Raw genomic sequence first — 25,593 nt, 5'->3', positions numbered from 1 at the left:
TGGCTTGTATAGCTAATGCGCATGCCATTTTCGAGTTGACTGACGGGCGAAGTCTGTATCTAAAAGGTGATTGGCTCTTTTACCTGTAAGGCGGGACTACCTTTCTACATCCATTGACCGTTGGGCACTAGAGCTCCTTGGTTGGCCGTTCCAATTTCTCCCATTCATTTTAATAGAAGTGGCCGTCTCTCGTAAATAACTAGTCTCTGCTGTTATTTAGCTTTAATCGGTCTGTGCTTTCGGTAACTCTCTGTAACAACATGCCAAATTTCTGTGTGATCATTTTGTCACAAAAAACAAGCTTGACAAACCCAAAAGGTGGTAAATAACATTTTAAAACATTTTAAAGGCACAAAACATACTTAGAAAGATTGGGTAGGCCAATAATTAGTGAGTACACAGTTTTGCCCCAGAACGGCATTTAAGCAAGCATGGTAGGCCCTGAGTAAATGGAAGGACTGATGATGGGAATATTACAACACTACACTTTGAGCTCACATCAATAGACTGACACAGCTTCTGGAATGATAGTTTACAGTAATTAACTCTTTATATGAGGCAGTCCAGTGTATTAATGCTACACAGTAAAACATTATTGAAAAATCAGAGATATCTAGAGATATCTGCAGCTATACTGTACCTCAATGCATCATATTTCAAAAGATTTCATATTTCATATCTCACAATTCATAAGAAATATAGGGTTCCCACACAACATTCTCAAAGATATTTTCACTATAGAAATGTCCATGAGTTTTCCAGGAATTTTTTAATAACCTAACATTTTCAAGTTTGACTGTGGGAACCCTGTAAATACAAAGGAATTAAAATAAGAACCTTAAGAAATAATTTCTCTCAAAATTGTCAAATAAACTTTATATTTTTGATTACTAGCCATGTAAAAATAAAAAAGCAGTTCAAAGATTCTGTCCATTTCTGATCAGCAGGTCAAGTTTGGCTCATGCCATTATAGCACTATTACTTTAGCTTTGAATCTGCTGTCCTGTCACGTATATCGGCGCTTACCTCTAAAATGACTGACATCACCATAGTGAATTTGCAGCACAAAGTAGGTAATTTTGGTGTCACCTCCAACTTTAAAGCCAACATCTGAAAAAGGGTTCAAAATAGTGTGTACCAGAAAACAGAGAGAACAGGAAAAATTTAGATACTCATTTATTTTGCAGATGATGAGCGATTTATACTTTACTGAATATAACATCACAGGTTAAACTCACAAATTAAAATGATATAGCTGTAAGCTTTAAGCAAGACAGACTGAATGAAAAAGTGAGAGTTTGATAAAAGAAAGAAAGAGAGAGAGAGAGAGAGAGAGAGAGAGAGAGAGAGAGAGAGAGAGAGAGAGACAAAGAAAGATGATTTGGGGGAAGATATGCACCTTTGGGTAGTTTTGTTGGAGGAGCATTCCTGGCCCAGGCGTACATGATCTTGGCCTGATCATGACAGGTCCCCAGCTCTGTCCCACAATTCCTGAGAGATTCAACAAATAAACAAACAAACAAAACTAAATCAGAAATGAGTATCATAAGTAACACACCTGTTTGAAATGGACTGCCTTTTCTTTTGACTTCAAAGCTCAAACCATGATTTATAATATATAACTGGATTGCTGATGATGTAAAAAAAAAAGTGAAGCCACTGCACCGCCAAATTGCTATGCCCAAACATTCCATTGTGCCTATTGACTAAATAGAAAATCATCTAATTTCAGTGAGTAAACATTAGTCATTCAGTCACCTATTTTATATCTGAAATTTGTCTATACATCCCTACAATGCAAACGTCCCACAAATGTAGATTATTTATTTAAAGTCTGGAAATTTCCTGTTTCTTAAAAGCCTGAGCGATTTATTATGTGTATCTATACCATATACAGTATATATCAAACTAACTTCAGTGGTGAAAAGTTCAGCTGAATGTAAACAAGTTCACTGAAACTGAGGTAAGATACAAACAGACATTTTCAGACATATTTATTGCGAACATCCAAGTGTTTATTCAGAGTTAAGTTACTTATTTTATGTTTTCATCAAAAAGTGCCTTTTTCTCGCGATCACTTGAATAAGAGCGTGCCTTCTCTCCCTCTATCACGCGCAGCGGGCGTGCAGAGAAAGAGGGAGGCAAGCAGAGCTGGTTAAAATTAAACTGATACGCTAGGTTTAAATGGCCATGAATGAACATGTATGACATGTATGACTACAGCGAGCGCTTCAATATGAAAACAAGCAAATCCCAGGCATTTTTGGTGAATTACAAATCCCGGTTTTAAGGACCCTCCCTTAAAGGGGAAAGGACGTGTTGTCACCCCAAAACAAGCAATTATTACAGCTTTTCCTACTTACAATAAAACTTGTGTATAGTTTTGCCGCTTCCTTTGGCGATTGTTATGCTGCATTGATAAGCTGAACAGGTGAATGCTGTGACATCGACTTAAACATTTAAACAGCAAATTAAACATTAAACATGATTGTCACTAGAGGCTGAAATGCAGCTGTCATACTCGGAGGTCAGAGATGGTGTTCTGACAGTTTGGGCATACCAAGATGGCTGCTCGAACAGTTCCGGTGGCTTCACCTCCTGCTGGCAGTTTACCATTGCATCAGAGATCCAGTTCTATATATACACTACCAGTCAAAAGTTTTGAAACACTTACTCATTCTTTATTATAATTTTTTTCACATTTTAGAATAATAGTAAAGTCATCAAACCAATGGAATAACTTGAACTATGGGCTTTATTTTGTGACTAATCAAAATCCAAAATAAATCAAAACTGTGTCATATTTTAGCATCTTTAAAGTAGTCACCCTTTGCCTAGAATTTGCAGACATGTACTCTTGACATTTTCTCAACCAACTTCTTGAGGTATCATCCTGGGATGCTTTTTAAACAGTATTGAAGTAGTTCCCATCTATGTTAGGCACTTATTGGCTGCTTTTCTTTATTATTTGGTCGAAGTCATCAATTTCAAAAACTTTTTTATTTTTATTAAATTTTAGTTTTATAATTAAATAAATTAATATGGTGGCACAATTATATTTTTGTCAACAAAACTAATTTCAAACATTTAAGCATACGCCTTCAGATCAAAAGATTTTTAAGATCATGATAAACATTTCAGTCAAGTGTTTCAAAACTTTTGACCAGTAGTGTACATATATACAGTATATCAGTGGTTCAAACACTGAACATGTGATTATTTTGCAACAGTGCTTCTCTCTCATAGCCTAGTGGAAGTAGCATAGTAGTGTGGAGCGGGACGTGGTCGTGTGTCTGTCATTGGGGAGAGAGCAAGCGGTAAGGGCCATCACCTGTTGATTGTTAATACTAAACACCTATGTCTCGTTTCAGTGATGATGGAGACGGGCTATAAAAGGCAGCCAGAGTGACAGACCAGAGGAGAGAGACCAGTTACTTTGTTGTGAAGCTGAAAAAGCCAATACTTTGTTGTGAAGCTGAAGACAAGTGCATTTAAAGTTGACTCACGTGGACTGTAAAACCGGCTCACTTGTCCTTCTGGGCAGGCGAACGGTTAGCTGCTCCAGCACCATCAGCTTGATGACATCTTCCATGCTGGGGCCTTCCTTGGCCAGCACCCATCTTCGGCAGGCATCACGGAGCTGCTGGGCAAACGCGAATGGGCAGCCGGCGTCATTCAGGGTGAGGGAGCGGAACCACTGACGATGTTGTATGGGGCTGCGGCCAACCCGTTGCAGGACAGCGGTCTTCAGCTTGATGTAGTCCAGGCGGTCCTCAGCTGGAAGTTATTGCGCCGCGAGCTGGGCCTCCCCAGAAAGCAGCAGCAGCAGCAGCACCAGGTGGTGGGCCCATTGGGTTCGCGGCCAGCCGGAGGTGGTGGCCGACTGCTCAAAGAAACTCAGGAATGCCTCCGGCTCGTCCTGGGGCCCCACCTTTGGGAGCAGCAGCTGTGGCTTCATCGCTGCTTCCGGGGCCGCGGTGGAGTAACCGCCTGGAGCTAACCAGCTCCGCAAGGCCTGCCGATCCTCGGCTTGGGCTTGGAGGATCCCCTGGAGATGCCGTTCTTGTGCGAGGATGGCTTGGTGGTGGGTCTCCTGGATGCCTGCCAGGCCACGGATGACTTCGTCCAGTGGTGAGGTGTCCATGGCGACCAGTCTTCTTCCTTATCTCGGGTTTCGGCACCAGTGTAGAAGGTTAGAGTAGGAAGGACACGGGAGCTGGTTTCACAGTCCACGTGAGTCAACTTTTAATGCAACTGTCTTCAGCTTCACAACAAAGTATTGGCTTTTCAGCTATACAACAAAGTATTGGCTTTTCAGCTTCACAACAAAGTCACTGGTCTCTCTCCCCTGGTCTGTCTCTCTGGTGGCCTTTTATAGCCCGTCTCCATCGTCACTGAAATAAGACACAGGTGTTTAGTATTAACAATCACCAGGTGATGGCCCTTACCACTTCCTCTCTCCCCAATGACAGACACACCACCACATCCCGCTCCACAAGTAGTATAATAGTATATAATTGCCCACATCTGCAAATTTGCATGCTCGCTTATTCCAAAACGGGGTATGGAATAATAAAACTATGACTGCAAAAACTACAGCTAGGATAGTTTACAGACAAACCTGGGCTTTGCAATTATGAGCAAGACATTCTACATACAAGTACAAATTCAATTTCCACCTCTCAATAATTCTTGAAATATTGATATCACTCTGACAGAATTACAGCGGAAGACAAGCAAGTTGTTCTGTACTTTTGCAAAGTGCAAACGCACATTTGTCCCCTTCTGAATGGGAATAGACTTTGACTTCAGATTGTTGAATCCCAACTGTTTTCCTAAACACTTCAGCTGTCCTTTGCTACCTGCCCACCATCTGACACTGTTCAGACAAGCAGGTTGGCCCCAAAATCACACCACTGTTGTTCCAGAAGTTGACATGTCTGGCTGCTCAAACGAGTCCTGCACATGGGCGGGTACCCGTGGGTACCTGACGGGTGAACCGCTAATGTTTGATGCGGGTCGGAAAACAATAGACACGGGCCGAACTGCGGGTCAAAAAGCCAAGGCAGTTGACGCCTGCATCTATACGGCCGCACGCACTGTACCACGAGCACTTAGACTGACCTGAGAAACATTTATTCTCAGAATATTTCATCAATCATGAAGTGTGTCCAGTATTTCTGTTGGCGAATGAATAATTCTTTTGAGTCGATTCATTTCAGTGAATTGGTCAAACAGGCTTGCAAAACGGTCTGAATTGATTCGTGATTCAGTACAATTCATTTGGAGCACTCTCTAAATCATTTGGAGTGGTTTCTCACACAGTAAAACAGTATTAGGATATTTACAAACACAGAGAACAAACAGCGCTAGAAACAGTGGAAATTTACCTACAATGTTTCAAACTGAAACAAAGGCTTCATTTTTGAGAGGTAACTTTGAGAAACCTCAGCTAGTGCTGTGTCATGTGAACAAGGGGCTGTTCAAACAGAATGTCTTTTTGTGTATGCTCGCGCTGTTTTTCAATCGTATTCCATGTAAACGTTCCAACATGATCACGCAGGAGGTCGGCATGTTGTTTCTGATAGTTCCAATACACAAGGATCGGTGACATTATGCTGACTCATGGACCGCCATCATGTCCTCACAGGAATGTCTGCAATGGATCCAGCTCAATTACTTTAACCTGTGGCACACCCAGAAGCGTGTCGCATCTGGATGTACGTCACGTCAGCGGGGAACACCATGGATCGAATCCCATTGTGATCAGGGAGTAATCGCGATCACATAATCAGTGACGGCCGTGCTACGGACATAGCATTTTCACATCTAACATGAAATTTTTCATACACTAATGTTTAAGGTTAGTTATAGGTTTGGGTTGGGTTGTAGACTTTATAAAACAGTCATTCCTCATATGTGCCTATACAACTCACTTTGCGGACATTACACCCAGAAAATGGCACTCACATGTGACCATAAGCCCAAAAAAACGTACAGATTTGGCCACATGGGGCAGTGTTTCGAATTTCCAAACCATTTGGTGATTTTCATATGGCCCCCAAGTGAACTGTCTCACTGTACATACACTCGACTGTCTGAGGAAGCTGGGCACCTTTTTGTTTCTTTTTGTGTTGGTTCCACCTAGCGGTTGGAGTTTGTTTTGTGTAGTAACACTACTTTCAAGAGGCTTTTGCATCGACAAAGTGTCGCTTTTACACTGAAGTTCCCAGCCAAGTTGAGAATAGATACTAAGGATGGCCACAAAATATTTACATGCCCACGACAAGCGATGTTTTTCATAAAATCAATGGACTGAGGAAGTCATGGTGTGTTTCTCACATACCTCCAAGTGAGCGTCTCACTAAACATACACTTGACCTTTCGAGGAAGTTGGGCACCTTTTTTGTTTCTTTTTGTGCTGGTTCCGCCTAGCGGCTGGAGTTTGTTTTGTGGAATAACACTCCTTCAGGACAGTTGTGGATGAATCTGCTTGTTCTTTGTGCTTATGCCTCCTATTGGATGGCATTTGTTTCGTGGAGTATTTTTTGCAGGACATTGGAATGATTACATCATCTCCTGCAATCAGAACCGGCTCACTGAACATTCGTTTGACTGTCCGAGGAACCTGAAAGGATTTATTATATATATATATATATATACAGGTGCATCTCAATAAATTAGAATGTCGTGGAAAAGTTCATTTATTTCAGTAATTCAACTCAAACTGTGAAACTCGTGTATTAAATAAATTCAATGCACACAGACTGAAGTAGTTTAAGTCTTTGGTTCTTTTAATTGTGATGATTTTGGCTCACATTTAACAAAAACCCAATCTCAAAAAATTAGAATATGGTGACATGCCAATCAGCTAATCAGCTCAAAACACCTGCAAAGGTTTCCTGAGCCTTCAAAATGGTCTCTCAGTTTGGTTCACTAGGCTACACAATCATGGGGAAGACTGTTGCTCTGACAGTTGTCCAGAAGACAATCACTGACACCCTTCACAAGGAGGGTAAGCCACAAACATTCATGCCAAAGAAGCTGGCTGTTCACAGAGTGCTGCATCCAAGCATGTTAACAGAAAGTTGAGTGGAAGGAAAAAGTGTGGAAGAAAAAGATGCACAACCAACCGAGAGAACTGCAGCCTTATGAGGATTGTCAAGCAAAATCAATTCAAGAATTTGGGTGAACTTCACAAGGAATTGACTGAGGCTGGGGTCAAGGCATCAAGAACCACCACACACAGACATGTCAAGGAATTTGGCTACAGTTGTCGTATTCCTCTTGTTAAGCCACTCCTGAACCACAGACAACGTCAGAGACGTCTTACCTGGGCTAAGGAGTAGAAGAACTGGACTGTTGCCCAGTGGTCCAAAGTCCTCTTTTCAGATGAGAGCAAGTTTTGTATTTCATTTGGAAACCAAGGTCCTAGAGTCTGGAGGAAGGGTGGAGAAGCTCATAGCCCAAGTTGCTTGAAGTCCAGTGTTAAGTTTCCACAGTCTGTGATGATCTGGGGTGCAATGTCATCTGCTGGTGTTGGTCCATTGTGTTTTTTGAAAACCAAAGTCACTGCACTCGTTTACCAAGAAATTTTGGAGCACTTCATTCTTCCTTCTGCTGAAAGATGCTGATTTCATTTTCCAGCAGGATTTGGCACCTGCCCACACTGCCAAAAGCACCAAAAGTTGGTTAAATGACCATGGTGTTGGTGTGCTTGTCTGGCCAGCAAACTCACCAGACCTGAACCCCATAGAGAATCTATGGGGTATTGTCAAGAGGAAAATGAGAAACAAGAGACCAAAAAATGCAGATGAGCTGAAGGCCACTGTCAAAGAAACCTGGGCTTCCATACCACCTCAGCAGTGCCACAAACTGATCACATCCATGCCACGCCGAATTGAGGCAGTAATTAAAGCAAAAGGAGCCCCTACCAAGTATTGAGTACATATACAGTAAATGAACATACTTTCCAGAAGGCCAACAATTCACTAAAAATGTTTTTTTTATTGGTCTTATGATGTATTCTAATTTTTTGAGATAGTGAATTGGTGGGTTTTTGTTAAATGTGAGCCAAAATCATCACAATTAAAAGAACCAAAGACTTAAACTACTTCAGTCTGTGTGCATTGAATTTATTTAATACATGAGTTTCACAATTTGAGTTGAATTACTGAAATAAATGAACTTTTCCACGACATTCTAATTTATTGAGATGCACCTGTATATATATATATATATATATATATATATATATATATATATATATATATATATTATTATTATTTTTGTGTGTGTGTGTGTGTGTGTGTGTGTGTGTGTGTGTGCTGGTTCCGCTAGCGGCTGGAATTTGTTTTGTGGAGGAACACACTTTCGAGACAGTTTTGTGAATGAATCTGCATGTTCTTTGTGTTTATTCTGCCTATTGGCTGGAGTTTGTTTTATAGATTATTTTCTGTTATGCAATTCTGTCTCACAAAATTTGTACAGAAGCACCGGACTTGAGCAATCTGATGGCAAAGTTGTCGCAGGGGCTCTCGTAGGCGTACATGGACTGTTTGAGTTTAGAGGGATGGACAGTTGGCGCTGTCGTGAGCGGGGTTATTGTGCATCTTCTTCTGTTTTTTCTGTTCTGGGGAAAGTTCTGGGGTTGATTGTTGCACCAATGTTGGAATGTGGTCTTTATCATTTTATTTTTGATACACAATCTATTTTTTCTAATATGTCAAAATGTCAAATGTTAATATGAGTGGATTGTCTCTCTCCACGTGGAATGTGAATGGGTTGGGCACCCCATAAAACGTAAGAAATATGATATAGTGTTTCTTCAAGAAACACATCTTTCCCTGCAGGAAGCTGAAAAATTTGGGAAGATATGGGGTGGACATGTTTTCTTTAGTGCTGGTTCAAGTAAGAGCAGGGGAGTCATTACATTGATAAGTAAGCATCTACAATTCAGATGTCTCAAACCCTTTTTAAAGGGTTCTTGGGAAGGAGCAGTGGAGAGGGATTTGTAGTTTTAAATTAGTGTTAATTTTGTTATCGAAAACTATGACAAAAAATGTTCATCGATTTCCATGACTAACACGAGATAATGATGAGACGGCACCGACGTCATTAAACACTAATTGTGACTTTATCAACATGCAATATTGTTGACGAAAAAAGACAAGACTAAAATGTAGTTTAAAAAATAAAATCTTTACCAAAATCTCTCTTTGTTTCACTGAAAAAAAAAAGAGACAAAATATTATAGTCTTTTTTTTTTCTAAATTACAATCCAAATATCCTGTTTATTGGATGGCATGAGCAGCAGTTTCCTTTACTGTGCTGCGTACGGCATATCAGGACTAAGCAAGCACAGTGAGGAGTACCTTTCAAGTAGTTTACAGAAAGATAACGTTCGTTAAATAATGACAGCAACAGTTGGATTTTGGAGAAAGAAAAGATATGAAGGCTAACCACAAAGCAACTGAGGTAGGTTAACGTCTTGGTGGTAATGTTAGGTTGTTTTTTTAAGCTATTAAGACAACTAGTGACAACTATATTAGACAACTTAATAAGCTATATTAAGACAAGGAGGTGGTGTTACATTATGTATGCTGTGTTTTATAGCTAAACCGAACTCATTAAAGCTAATAGGCTAGCAAATTTTTGTGAAGCAGCTGAAAATGAGCGGCAAAGGTAACGTAGGATTGAGTATAGACCAATGAATTATGTATTTTGGCATGTATTTGGTGACATTACTGTGTTTATTTGTCCTTCACATTACCATCAAAATGAATTTGATTTGGCATCAAAATGAATTTGAATATGTTATAAAAACTAATTGCCTACAAAAACATACCTCAAAAAAGGTGTCTGCAGTAATATGCCTGCATAACTTGCATAAAGTACTTACTTAGTGAGTATAATACCACCTAGTTTGATTGTGTAGAGTTTTTCTTTTTCTGGATACTCAGTGTTTGTGTTATTAAGTAAAAAAACATAGCAATGATTTATTTATAGAGCAACACTTGGATTTCTTGATGTTGCCTAAATGTGACTAAAATATGACTAAAATGTCAACAGTTTCATTGACTAAATCTAGACTAAAATACTGAGGGTTTTCTTTGACTAAGATAAGACTAAAATGCCCAGACTTTTAGTCAACTAAAACTTAAAAAAATTTAAAAATTTGACACAGGTCTAAAACTAAATTAAAAAATAGCTGACAAAATTAACACTGTTTTAAATGTGTGTGCATTCTTATTGTTTTTTGAAAGTATACTTTTTTATGTTTTTATTTTTTTATGTTCTAAATAATTATGGGGGGGGGGGGGTAATTTATATAATTTGATTCCATATTTTCTGTTATGTTTATTTAATTTGTTACTGGAATATTTTTATATATATATATATATATATATATATATATATATATATATATATATATATATAATAAAATAAGACAAAATTCTTCTTGGCTCGACTTCAGCACTACGGAGTTTTTAAGCATCATAATCATTTCCCCACAAATGGCAGCAAAGCATATCTATTATTTTCTCCCAAGTTTATTTTTCTTCTGTATATCTGTCATTGCAATTGAGGTTGCATATTCTGTTATTGCCTCCTGGCTCACTGGTCGGAAACACAGAATGTTGATTATTATTCTGTTGTAAGCATCCTTACAACAGCCACACCTTTGTCCTGAGTCCCCGTCCAGAGGGTCGTTAACAGGATAAGCTTCTATAACACTTCTCCATTCTGGTCTCACTCCACATCATACCTTCGTGATGAGGGGGAGATCTCAGTTTGGCGACTTCCTGTTTCAGGGTTATGATTGGATATTAAAATCAGAGGTGGAACACAAATTGTGGCCTATCCTTCCTTCTCTGTGTGGAACATTTGCATATTTTAAAGTACATAGTTAGAGTACAGAGTTCTATCTATGCATTGTTCACTTTCCAAACCTCTTCAAAAATACTCTTGGCATTTTTTTGAAGTTATAATTTATATAACTTCAATATAACTTTCTTTATCTTTCTTGATAAAGAAAGATTAAATATTATGCATGCATTCATATATACCTTTAATAGTTCAATTTGTGTTAACTATTATTTTAATCAAACATTTGCAATTTACATAAACAGTTCTGTGAACAAACATGGAGAGGATGTGTTGCAGCTGGTGACCATATTAGGAATAAAAGTCTGTACATTTCGGTCTGTCTTTGTGGCTTCTTTGTTAGGCTTTTTCCACATGGCAAGTTAATGCTGCTTGGAGAGATCTTGAAGAATGTTTATGGTCCTTCTCACCTCTAGTCTTAGGGCAAACATTAGGATGGGAGGTTTAAGAGGGTGCTAAGAAACCACTCATGGACCAATGAGAATTCCAATGTGTTGTAAGGTTGAGGGCCTTCTTTGTGAAGTATCTGGTAGTTGTACGAATCGCTTATCTGATGGTTGCACTTGGCATTTGTTTGTATTGTTCTTGCTATGATCCAATCAAAATGGAGCTGCTTTTCTTTCCTTGACAGTCAAAGAGGAGCGCTAAAATAAACTGGCTGTAAAATACAGATTGCAAAATAACCACATTCAGAAACCTGATCACCTCCACATGAATTTTCATCCTCTGTAGTGGATGGAAAAAGCTTTTATATGGTTTTGCCTTCTTGCTTTCCATGGTTCACCACACTAATAAGTACATTTTAGCACAAAACACCACTCAAACTTACACATCCACATCAAAAAGCTCAAGTGACCATGAAAGCAAACCAGATATAAGCAAATCATCAAATGCTGTATAAGCATATTATCTCACTTAACAAAACTAATCAAAATGAAATACTGAATATTTTGCAGTTATTATTATGTCACACACCAAACACCAACAACACTTCAAAGCATAGGCATAGGTCTACAATTCATTGAAATAATGAATGGTTTGCTGTAACCAACCCAACCAGCAACATATTAGAATAAAATTTCTGATGACCGTGTGAGCCTAACATGCATACAATCAAAGCTTTTGATTGGCTAAGGGGCAAAGGCAAACGTGCCCCTCGGGTCATCATTGAACACTCAATGGACATGCGCATGACATTCTCCAAATCTCTCTTGATTAACATGAAGGATGGTTCCAGGGCAAGACAGAACAATATCTGTATGTATAAGAGATGTCATAACTTAATTGGTTAGCCAAAATTTTTGACAACATTTTAACATCTAGCTGGATCAGGGAAATTGGACATTTTAAATTGGATTTGTTTAACTTCCTATTAAACAAATCCAATTTTCCCAGCCTTCTATATGTCACCTACTTGAATGCCGCCACCCCGTCCATCTCTGTTCACCACTCCTGAAATGAGGGTGCTCCAACCGACACCCATCCCATAAGAATGATCCGTCTGCCGATCATAACTACGGCTAGGACCCAATTTTTTATATATCTATCCCTTATATTAATGACCACCCCATTGCCTAAAATACAGAGTCTGGGGCAAAATGAAAATTGAGTGTCCAATACATCACACATAAAACTCTGAACCCTCAACCAAAATTCTTGGATCTTAACACACCACCAAAAAACATGGATTGTGTCTCCAACCTCTTTGTGTCTTTAAGACCAAGCCTATTTAATCTAGAGGGGGTCCAATAAAATCTTTGTAAAATCTTAAATTGCATAAGGCGAACCTTTGCATCTCTAGATGCAGACTTGACATTTTTCAGAATCTTAGTCCACACTCCATCCTCCAATACCAAGTTCAAATCTTTCTCCCATAATCTCTTAATAGAAGTTAAAGCTCCATCCCCCAGACTCTGAATCAGCAGGGAGTAATACATTGATGCCTCGTGACCTTTTCCAAAAGCAGTAATCACCTCTCCCAAAGTATCTGCCGTTTTGGGTGGGGTGTGCTACTCCCAAAAACAGTACAGAGCATGTGGCGCAGCTGTAAATACCTATAAAACTGAGATTTGGGAATCCCAAAATGATGACCCAAATTCTCAAAAGATCTCCACACTCCACTCTCATGCAGGTCGCTGAGTGTAGTAACCCCCCTCACAATCCACTCTGACCAACAGAAAGGGGACTTGTTGATACATAATTTTGGTTTAAGCCATATGCTCGAGGCAACATTTAAATAAATCTCCGAATTGAATACTCTGGCCACTCTTGTCCAAATCATGTGCAAATGTGAGATAACGGGGTGTAACTTAACTTCTCCAGTTAGTTTGATAGAAATGCTTTGCAATGGCGAAATAGGGCCAAGAACTTCCTGTTCAATAGAAAACCAGGGAGGGGCTCATTCAGGTGGAAGCGACCAGTGAGCCAGATGCCTGAGACCGAACGATGAGTGTTTTCTCTTCAAGAAAGGTGCATTTCTTGAAGAAACACTATTTCATATTTCTTACGCTTAAGAAGAGAAATAACCTTCCTTCTTTTTATGGGCTGCCCCAACCCATTCACATTCCATGTGGAGAGAGATAATCCACTCATATTAACATTTGACATTTTGACATATAAGAAAAACAAGATTATAAAGACCGCATTCCAACATTGGTGTGACGATTAAAACCTGAACTTCCCCCAAAACCAAACAAACAGAAAAAAGAAAAACGTGCGCATTAACCCCGCACATGACAGAGCCAACTGGCGTCCATACCTCCAAACTCAAACAGCTCATGTATGCCTACGAGGACCCCCGCGACAACTTTGCCATCAGATTGCTCAAGTCCGGTGCGTCTATACACATTTTGTGAGACAGAATTATACAGCAAAATATAATCTATAAAACAAACTCCAGCCAACAGGCAGAATAAACTCAAAGAGCGTGTAGATTCATCCACAAAACTGTCCCGAAAGTGTGCCACTCTGCAAAATAAACTCCAGCCGCTAGGCAGAACCAGCACAAAAACAAACAAAAAAACACTCAGTTTCCTCAAACAGTCAAGTGAATGTTCAGTGAGCTGGTCCACTCGGCTGCAACTTGAGTACCACAAAATGACTTATTCCACTGACTTTATGAAGGACATCGCTTGTTGTGGACATGTGAATGTTTTACAGCCATACTTAGCATCTATTCTCAATTTGGCCGGGAATATCAGTGCAAAAGCAACCTTCTGTTGATGTATAACTTTCTTGCATTCCTTGAATCGATCACATTTCTCTCGTCGAATTCGCAAAGTCTGGAAACAAGAAAATGCTGTGATTTTTCCAAGAAAGCCTTCCTTTACTCCTCGCCTTGCGTAACATCGGGGCCTGTCTCCCTCCGCGGATCTCCATGCCGGAACCCTGTGAGCTCGCTCGATTTATCCAGCTTTTAACCATTGTTATGTCGAGCAGATTCGGAAGGAGCCCATCCAGGAATTTCACCATATTCTGACCCTCTTCGCCCTCAGGAATTCCGACGATACGGACGTTATTCCGCCGGCTACAGTTTTCCATGTCCTCCAACGTCTCCCAGACATGCTCAAAATCCACCTTGGATGCTTGCGGATTAGCAGATAATTCCCTCTCTGGTGACTCCAGATAATCAATCTGTTTCTCGACATCCCCCACTCTTGTAACCATCTCAGAGACCTTCGCCTCCATGGCAGTGATTAATCGACGTATCACAGCAAGATCCTCTAAGTCAGCAACGACCTTTGTCAGCATTGCAGACATGCCCAGCATCTCTCGCTGCATCTTCCCGCATCTCTCCGACCAAATCGGCTCCCTGGTTCGTGGCCTTCTCGGGGGTGTCAGCTTGAGCATGTAAGTGTCTTTTAATGTCTCCAGAGCCCGAGGATTTTGAATTCTTTGACATATTGTCCTCCTAGAACAGTTTTGGAACAGAGTGTATTGAATCTCACCGGTTTATATAATTAAAAGTGTTAAAACTAGCAAAGTGCGCAGAGCTCGCTGTTCACACATCCGATCCTCGCATGGTGTCACGTGACTCAGGGGACATGCTAATAATTTTAATAAAGGATAAGTAGACTAGTTCTGGTTGTGAATGACTCGTGAGCTTTTAGTTCAACGTAATTACTTGTTCAAAACATAAAATATGGTCATTTGTCATCATCAACTGGCGCATAAGGCGTAATTTGCAGAAATGGTCAATTAACGAATTAATGAATGTATCTGAATGAATCTTTTTGGTGAAAAGATTCAAAAGACTTGAGTCATTGAATTAAAATTCCCACCACTAGTGTGTGCGCACTGCCGCTTGAGAGTGCTTGTCTGAAGTAGAGAAGGAGAGAAGCAGCAGGCAGTCTGAGATTCTCAGCTGCAAGCAAATAAACCAAAACAAATTATAGGCAAAAATATCGATAATTTTTTTTTGTTTTTTTGGTTATCAGCTAATAATACATCGGCTGCCGATATTGTCCATCCCTAGACTCACCAGTATCCTTTGATGGCATAAGGGGTTCTGCAGCCATATAAGACCATGTGGTGGGCAGTGTCCATACTGGCATGGGGCACAAAGTCCACTGAGAAGAGAGAAAAAAAGGTTTAAACATTAGTATCCATTGTTAGTAACAAAATTGCATAGGTAAGTATAGTGAGTGACAAATATTCTCGACAAATCACTGTCACATTATTGCAGCACAGATTAAACATGGAAAAGTGGAGCAGGTGGGCACTATGACCAACATTACGGTATGAATCATTTTATATCACAGTAACAGTACATCATGTTATTTTTGCTAGCAATTCTACCCCCCCAAAAAATAATTATTACATGATCATGTAATAATGGCTATTTGTTAATAATCCATTGCATTAAATGCTTTATAGAAGAAAACGGTACTTAATCTCATCTGATTATTTTCTTTTTGTATTTGGAACTTTATGTAGCAAACCAAAAATTCTGGTCATTCATAACAAATAATTGATAAGTCTGACATCAGTGCAAAAAACAAAAATAAAAAAACAGCTGCTTCACATTTGGTATATAACACTTTATATAACAGCTAACATACACACACCTATTAATTACACATCAGTGAATAAACGATAATTCGGAAATTGTAAGAAACCTATAGACCAAGGGTCTTCAACAGGGGGTACGTACCGCAGGGCGCAAATCACTGATGTTCATAATAATCACTCACTTGCACGCGGGACATAGCGAGAGAGAGAGGAGTAAGTATTTTGCAGTGTTGGGTAGATTACTTCCAAATTGTAATCTAGTGCTGATTATTAGGGGTGTACATCAAAGCCTTTATCTGTATCTGTTCATATGACAAAATTAACTGTATCTGTCTCTGTATTCAGATAGAACCGGATGTTTATACATTTATAGTTTCTATTAATAAAATATGCCTTGTATATGCCTTTTCATAATAATAGCCTAATAATAATCATTATTATTATTATTAATTACTATTATACAATTATTATTTAATGAAATTTAAATTTGTATTCCTTTTTTTTCCAGATGAAGCTGAATTTGTAGGCTACATTAACTGTGGAATATGTTGTTAACTGTGGTTTGTCCTGGTATTTCATATAGTAATATCTGCATGAAACAGAATTGTTGTTTGACTGTGCATGTATAACAACGTTATTCTAGAAGCAGGTAGCGTCAAACAAAATGTAAAATGTCAAGCACACATTTTGCAGTGAATAATAAATACAAATTTAAACATTAAAAGAAATGAAAATAAATCAATATAGCTACAATAGGACACCATTATTTAGTTAAATAATAATAATAATTTTACATTTATATAGTGCCTATCCAGAGCCCAAGAACAGTTCTCAAATTCTCAAATGTAGCACAGTTTAAAGAAGAAGAAAAAAAAAAAAAGACGAAGTATGCTTCAGTTTCTTCGTTTTATATAAGCAGGAATATACCGAATAGATGAATACTCTATGGTGCAACTTTTTTCAGAATTAAGTCTTAACCAGATTATTACCTTAATTGCTGATGTGGATACAAATGTGGTCAACTTTAAGAGACAGATAGATGGGCTCTGACGTGAAATCACTTCAGGTCAGGAATTTAACATCACGCTCAGGTTTAGGCTATAAATGAATATATGGGAATCACGTGTGAATCATGTGATACATTAACATAGATATTTCAAGAAGTGGAAAGTGTATATGATGTTGTATCTTAGTTAATGTTACACTTGATAAGCTCCAGACGCGCACAATTAACAGAGACCACAAACAGATTCAGAACCGCGCCCATCCGATTTGAAATCACACCATGTGCATTTTCATTCATAAGGTTTACACTTTCAAAATACTGGCTGCACAGACTCAGAAATTTGGGATGTTTATTAAAAATGTCACTTTATCATTGTGCTTCTTGGAGTTAAACAATTTTTTTTTAGATTTGAGCAGGATTATCTTGTACCATTTTGACATTGTTGCTTAAATGCATTTAAGGAAACAAAATTAATGAATCAAAATATTAGAATAGATATGTTTTGTGTGTGTGTGTGTGTGTGTGTGTGTGTGTGTGTTTTACTTGCTATTTGTCTGTTTATGAGTGAAATAACATAGGCACTTAAAAGGTCATGAAACACAAAAACACATTTTAACTGATAAGAAAAATGCACACAATCAACACATAACTATTTAAAAGAAGATTAACATGCATTTCTTATAGGACTGTTTTAAGAATTATGGACTGATTATCTGGGGTTTCACGAAATGTCGTTTTAGTGGACTCAAGATGGCGCTGAGTATGGCTGCTGCGTTGCGAGCTCCGACACAACATAGTAGTGTTTTGTTTGTTTGGTTCACAATTCTTATGTTTTTTGTCTTGGATGTTGTCTGCCTTATTGTCTACAACAGACAAACACTTTTGGACATTGATTCAGCGATTTCACACCGTAAACCGGACTTCAAATTCCTCAATGCCGACCCGCTGTTTACAAACAAAAGGAGCAAACTTCTCATCAGAGTAAGATGCCGCGCAAATCGACCCCCGCTACCCAGTATTCTACTGGCAAATGTTCAGTCTCTGGATAACAAGCTCATCATCAGCAAATGCTTTGAGAGACTAATCAGAGATTACATCTGCTCTGTGCTGCCTCTCTCTCTTGACCCGTTGCAGTTTGCTTACTGCAACAACCGCTCCACTGATGATGCCATTGCATCTACAATACACACTGCTCTCTCCCACCTGGAAAAAAAGAACACTTATGTGAGAATGCTGTTTGTAGACTACAGCTCAGCATTCAACACCATAGTGCCCTCCAAGCTAGATGAGAAACTCAGGGCTCTGGGCTTAAACAGCTCGCTGTGCAGCTGGATCCTGGACTTCCTGTCAAGCAGACGCCAGGTGGTTAGAATAGGCAGCAACATCTCCTCATCACTGACCCTCAACACTGGAGCCCCGCAGGGCTGTGTTCTCAGCCCACTCCTGTATTCCTTGTACACACATGACTGTGTGGCAACACATAGCTCCAATGCCATCATTAAGTTTGCTGATGACATGACGGTGGTAGGTCTGATCACTGACAATGATGAAAGAGCCAACAGAGAGGAGGTGCACACTCTGACACACTGGTGTCAGGAGTACAACCTCTCCCTCAACGTCAGTAAGACAAAGGGGTGGACTTCAGAAGAAAAGACAGAGAACACAGTCCCATCACCATCAATGGAGCACCAGTGGAGAGAGTCAGCAGCTTCAAGTTCCTGGGTGTCCACATCACTGAGGAACTCACATGGTCCATCCACAATTAAGTCGTTGTGAAGAAGGCTCATCAGCGCCTCTTCTTCCTGAGACGGCTGAGGAAGTTTGGAATGAACTGCCACATCCTCACACGGTTCTACACCTGCACTGTAGAGAGCATCCTGACTGGCTGCATCTCCGCCTGGTACGGCAATAGCACCGCCCACAACCACAAAGCACTGCAAAGGGTGGTGCGAACTGCCAGACACATCATCGGAGGTGAGCTTCCCTCCCTCCAGGAAATATATACAAGGCGGTGTGTGAAAAAAGCTCAGAGGATCATCAGAGACTCCAGCCACCCGAGCCATGGGCTGTTCTCACTGCTACCATCAGGTAGGCGGTATCGCAGCATCAGGACCCGCACCAGCCAGCTTCTTCCCCCAAGCAATCAGACTTCTGAACTCTTGATCTCCCATGATCAAAATACATCAGCACTGCACTTTATTACCCTTACTCTTATATCTCACACCAGACTGTCATAAATTATATTATTATTATATTATATTCTCTCTTAACAACTGACTATCAACCGACAGCCTGAATGTCAATACAGTACAATACTGTACATTCTATATATACTACTATATATACTTTTTTATATATTTTTATTTTGTATTTTTATTGAATAATGTGTATCTATATAGTGCATATTGTATACTGTACAGTGTATGTTATTATTTGTATATTGTTGAGTGTAATTATGTGTATATCAGATGTTTAAATTGTGCTGTGTTAATCTGATGTTATTGTAAATTGGTACTGTCTCATCACTGTCACGACTGCTATGTTGATCGGAACTGCACCCAAGAATTTCACACACCATTGCACTTGTGTATATGGCTGTGTGACAATAAAGTGATTTGATTTGATTTGATTTGATTTACTCCAGGCATTACAAACTGCATCCATGTGAGGTAACAGATCTGGGCCCACATTCGCAAAAAATTTTATCTTACCACTAGGAATTCTCCAAAGAGTTTTTAGCTAAGATGTTTTGCTTAAAACCCATTCACAAAACTGCTAAGAGCAAGTTTTAGCTGGTTTTAGTAAGAAAATCTTAAGATAAGCATAAGACGGGGTTGACCTCGTTGCTATTTATGAAGTCACATTTTATGTGCGCGCTCTTTTAAATCGCCCAAAGTGATTGGTAGACAGGGAAGCGCAATTGCTCAGCAAATTCCTCATAGCAGAATAAGATAGATAGATAGATAGATAGATAGATTAGATAGATAGAGAGATAGAGAGATAGATAGATAGATAGATAGAGTGCTGTGAAAAAGTATTTATCCCCTTCCTGATTTCTTCTATTATCTTCATACTAAATTGTTTTAGATCTTCAAATGAGATAACATTAAACAAAGGCAACATGAGTAAACACAAAATACAGTTTTCAAATATATATGTTTTTTATTGAAGCAAAAAAAAAAATTATCCAACACCTATATCACCCAGGTGAAAAACTAACATGGCATCCCTTTAGGCTCAAAAATATGATCTTATTCACGTAAACACATTCGGTTATGTCTTAAGTGAATGCAAACATTTGGGAAAAATCAGATGTGTGTCAGTATACTGGATCTGTGCATTTGGTCCTAAAGTGTAAATGCAGCCTAATACTGTACCTGCTGCTGTATGTGTCATTAACAACAAAAGAAAAAGAGAAAATCCCTCACTGCACTTGACTGAATAATTTTGTAGCTTTAATAAAGATCAAGGTGTTTTATTTTGTTTTGTTTAATTTATTCATTTTCTGAATGCTTACTTGAAGTTTGAAACACTTCCATCACTGTTTACGTCATTTGTATCTTTGTTACATTGTGTTTATTTGTCCTATTGCTTGTTCCTTTGTTCTTATTTTATTACTGACTTTACTGGGGTTATAAATACAATTATTACTTAATTACTTATTTTTAAACACAATTCACAATCGTATTTTATCAAACTACACAATGATGACTCTAAGACATCATAGGTATTACAGTTTCATTTTCTGTTAATGCATGATCTTCTGTAAAGCTGCTTTGAAATGATGTGTGTTGTGAAAGGCTTTATACAAATAAAAACGTCTTGACTGTTTGACTTTAATAATTGCTTGAGAACTTCTTACTTACATAAGTTAGGCTAATATTAGTTTTTGCTGTGATTTTGGCCATATCGCCCAGTCCTATGTATCCATGAATTAAAACAAATCACAGACAGTTGAATTTTATAAATGAATGAATATTATGAATGAATGAATGACTGTTATTATACATAACAATAATAATAATATATTTGGTTAAAGGCTTAGCTGAGGTGCTGGTGCTGGATGATTAGCTATAGACTTGAAAAAGGCTATATGCAGATTATGCAGGACAGACATTTTCATTCATTAGGCCTATTTTGTATTTTATGCACATATAGGCTACAGCACATTGTATTAAAATTTATTAATGTGGTTCAAAAGTTTTAATTGCTCCCTGACCCAAGATCATGCTTTGCTTAAAACCCATTCACAAAACTGCTAAGAGCAAGTTTTAGCTGGTTTTAGTAAGAAAATCTTAAGATAAGCATAAGACGGGGTTGACCTCGTTGCTATTTATGAAGTCACATTTTATGTGCGCGCTCTTTTAAATCGCCCAAAGTGATTGGTAGACAGGGAAGCGCAATTGCTCAGCAAATTCCTCATAGCAGAATAAGATAGATAGATAGATAGATAGATTAGATAGATAGAGAGATAGAGAGATAGATAGATAGATAGATAGAGTGCTGTGAAAAAGTATTTATCCCCTTCCTGATTTCTTCTATTATCTTCATACTAAATTGTTTTAGATCTTCAAATGAGATAACATTAAACAAAGGCAACATGAGTAAACACAAAATACAGTTTTCAAATATATATGTTTTTTATTGAAGCAAAAAAAAAAATTATCCAACACCTATATCACCCAGGTGAAAAACTAACATGGCATCCCTTTAGGCTCAAAAATATGATCTTACAAAATATTACATTTGCATCATACACTCATCTCAATGGACATCACGTGTGGGTCGCCATGAAATCAAAATTAAACTTTGGCTGCTTTTAGTCTATATTTATTCCCTTTAAGGTCATCAATATGCTAATGTACTTCCAAATGCTGACAAAAAAGTGTTTCAGAAGATGTAAGCATTTAAAATCAGCAATCTCTCTTTTCTGGCTTGACAGACCAAGGCACAGTCATGATGGCTCGGAGGGCATGAGAAACTTTGTCCAATCAATTGCTTTCTAGAATGAGAACACTCCCTCCTCTAGCATGTCTGGCTGTATTCTAACTGGCACTGATCATGCCTTTGCAGGGTACTTCGAAAGGAGCATGTTGTAGGGTCAATTCCAAACAGATTTTACAATAAGAATCGCTTAAAAATTCATTTTGACTTACCATTATTACCTTTCAGCCTTCTGAAGCTCTTACAGCGGAGGGTCATTGTCTTCGTATGGAATAGGGCATAGGAAAGATGACCTCTAAATAAGACATGCTGAAGCTGAAGCTGAAGCTGGACGAACGGAAACTCGCTGGAGTTTATTTATATTTTTCTGCAGACGGAGGTTTCTTGGATATACCGCTCGAGTAAGTGTTCTTTATTCTTTATGCTTAATGTATTGTGATTCAAAAAGTAGACAAATTAGCTTCTACTCACTTATATCACATTCACCTGTATTTGCACAATGGCTCCAGCCTTGTCCTAACATAAACAAAGTCCCCGCCCTACATTTTTTTTCTTGTTCGAAAAGCCATTTCACTCGGAAATACATCACAATACAGTAATAAAGTCAGTCATAACTTCAGTTTCATGGCGAATTTAACTTGAAATCTGCGTGTGAACGTGAAAAATCAACACGTTAACAATGCATGATCTCAGACGTCAATTTCACATACTTCTGAGCCATCTGGCCACTTGTCCAGTTTGAACAGATGAGTGTCGTAAATTCCCACTGGCTGCTGAGCACTAGGGTTAAACCATTTCTGTAAGTCTAGGGAGGTTGCCTACCCACTCATAGACTCTATGCTACAACTATTTAACATGCAAAGGATCCTCTTATTTCTTTGTATTTTTCTTCCTTTTTTGTGTAGCCAATAAAAATAAAATATTTGGATTGCAGTTTTAAGACTTAAATTATTTTCATCAAGATAAAATTGCCTGCTTTTCGATGAGAATGAGAGTTTGTAATTAGGTCAGGTAGTAATTTGATTTGGCTTTCCTGACAGCAGATGTACGCTACTGTGCCAAAATCCTAGGCCACCCTGAAAGTTCTTATTAAAACAATTTACCTGAGAAGTAAGTGTTTATCTAATTAGTTAAAACACAAAGATACAAAGAAAAGTGGCTTATTGTTTCTTTCTAGAACCACACACATACAGTAGTTTATATCTGCAATACCTGGAAATAGTCATGCAGAAAATAAGGGACATGAACGCTTTCAACTGTGCATTACAGATAATCCACAATGATCACAGCAACAAGTAACATGGATTGTTACTGAGTAGCCTATTATACACTTCATAACATACCGAATGAATTTTATGACTGCTTTTGTGACAGTTTATATAGCCTACTGGTTTAGCAATGTGACAGACTTGAAATGGCTTACTGACAGTATGAAAAGGCTAGGACTGAAGATGGGACTGATATGATTTCACTGCAAACTGCTAAAGCTAGGGCTGGGCGATATATATTGTGGTGACAATATAAAGGGTCAATTCGATAGAGATTATGCTATCGTTATCGCGTTATGTATAAATATCCATGTGGCTTTCAGTGGGCAGGACTGCTTAAAGTTATTGACGGGTTAGAGCGATGAAGAAACATGGATGAATGAGAAAATACAAAGAGGAATGCACTTGATATTAAAAAGAGTTATTAAGAGCGCAATAAACCATGAAAGATAACTCAAGTCGGTACTCGCACCGCTCGGGTGTACAGTCAAATACACACATAAATTATGCCAAAATGCAGATTTTGGCAAATATTCACGTAAACACATTCGGTTATGTCTTAAGTGAATGCAAACATTTGGGAAAAATCAGATGTGTGTCAGTATACTGGATCTGTGCATTTGGTCCTAAAGTGTAAATGCAGCCTAATACTGTACCTGCTGCTGTATGTGTCATTAACAACAAAAGAAAGAGAAAATCCCTCACTGCACTTGACTGAATAATTTTGTAGCTTTAATAAAGATCAAGGTGTTTTATTTTGTTTTGTTTAATTTATTCATTTTCTGAATGCTTACTTGAAGTTTGAAACACTTCCATCACTGTTTACGTCATTTGTATCTTTGTTACATTGTGTTTATTTGTCCTATTGCTTGTTCCTTTGTTCTTATTTTATTACTGACTTTACTGGGGTTATAAATACAATTATTACTTAATTACTTATTTTTAAACACAATTCACAATCGTATTTTATCAAACTACACAATGATGACTCTAAGACATCATAGGTATTACAGTTTCATTTTCTGTTAATGCATGATCTTCTGTAAAGCTGCTTTGAAATGATGTGTGTTGTGAAAGGCTTTATACAAATAAAAACGTCTTGACTGTTTGACTTTAATAATTGCTTGAGAACTTCTTACTTACATAAGTTAGGCTAATATTAGTTTTTGCTGTGATTTTGGCCATATCGCCCAGTCCTATGTATCCATGAATTAAAACAAATCACAGACAGTTGAATTTTATAAATGAATGAATATTATGAATGAATGAATGACTGTTATTATACATAACAATAATAATAATATATTTGGTTAAAGGCTTAGCTGAGGTGCTGGTGCTGGATGATTAGCTATAGACTTGAAAAAGGCTATATGCAGATTATGCAGGACAGACATTTTCATTCATTAGGCCTATTTTGTATTTTATGCACATATAGGCTACAGCACATTGTATTAAAATTTATTAATGTGGTTCAAAAGTTTTAATTGCTCCCTGACCCAAGATCATGCAAACTGTCTGTATCGGCCTTCCAAAAGACCGTGCATGGAAGCATGGCTGTGGTGGGTTAGTTTTCAAATGCACTTCCACCATCCGACATTGTTGCAAAAGTTCTTATTTATTAACTCCAGTGAAAATGATGAATGAAACATAGATTGCAATTAAACTCAAAATAATACAAAACTAAATCAACTAAATTTTTTTCCAACAAAATAACGTCAAATGAAGTGGTCAAAATTAATGTCTGACCCACTCCATGTCTCCCGACATTTGCCATACACTACTCAAATTGCCGGCCTCTTATTCTTATGATGTATCTACCTTGCGCAGGTACTCCCACCAACAGTCTACTTTCATATAACAATAAACATAATAAAATAAACGTAACACATTCAGTTAAACTGAATATTAATATATTACACCACTGAACTATAGGCCTATGTTTTTTTGTTTTTGTTTTTTTAAATAATAATAATAATTATAATGGCTACAACACAGTCTGATGGCTCCGTAATAGCAGACTTCTCTCATTATTTAACAATAAAATCATGGATCTGGCTATCAATCTGTTAACTTCAATTTAACTTATTAACTTTAAGTTTCTCTAAATGACCACTGCCATTACAGATTTCAAACATCTGTGATTAATAATAAGTAAAGAATAGCTGCAGGAACCTTTTTTGTAAATGTTTTATAAAACAACTACAAAGCCTAATTATGAGCTTTGAGTTGACATGTAAGCCACTTTGCATCCGCTGTTTGTAACTGGTTGAGACGCCAGGCAGATATTGTTTTTCGCTTTATTTATGCATACATTTACAGAAAATACAGAAAATAGCAAGAAAACAAAATTTAAAAAAGCCTGATCTGGGACTAAAAATAATTTAAGTCATAAAACTGCAATCCAAATATTTTATTTTTATATGCTACACAAAAAAAGGAAGAAAAGGACAAAAAAATAAGAGGATCCTTAGCATGTTA

The 25,593-nt window shown here is 38.0% G+C and overlaps 1 protein-coding gene across 7 annotated transcripts in view; it reads right to left on the bottom strand.

Moving 5' to 3' along the window:
• Nucleotides 1-25,593, bottom strand: part of LOC127432330 (peptidyl-glycine alpha-amidating monooxygenase B-like) — a 349,064-nt gene that overhangs the window by 188,577 nt on the left and 134,894 nt on the right. For all 7 annotated transcript variants that reach the window (XM_051683244.1, XM_051683248.1, XM_051683251.1 and 4 more), the window contains 3 exons: nucleotides 15,368-15,455; nucleotides 1,400-1,491; nucleotides 1,027-1,110 (listed from right to left, as the gene is read on the bottom strand). In XM_051683244.1, coding sequence (XP_051539204.1) covers nucleotides 1,027-1,110; nucleotides 1,400-1,491; nucleotides 15,368-15,455 — 264 coding nt within the window. The remainder of the gene's footprint in view (nucleotides 1-1,026; nucleotides 1,111-1,399; nucleotides 1,492-15,367; nucleotides 15,456-25,593) is intronic.

This window comes from Myxocyprinus asiaticus, chromosome 42, assembly GCF_019703515.2.
Source record: "Myxocyprinus asiaticus isolate MX2 ecotype Aquarium Trade chromosome 42, UBuf_Myxa_2, whole genome shotgun sequence".
Classification (NCBI taxonomy): Eukaryota; Metazoa; Chordata; class Actinopteri; order Cypriniformes; family Catostomidae; genus Myxocyprinus; species Myxocyprinus asiaticus.
Note: the sequence above shows the minus strand (reverse complement) of the source record. Positions and strands in the feature narration are given on the sequence as shown.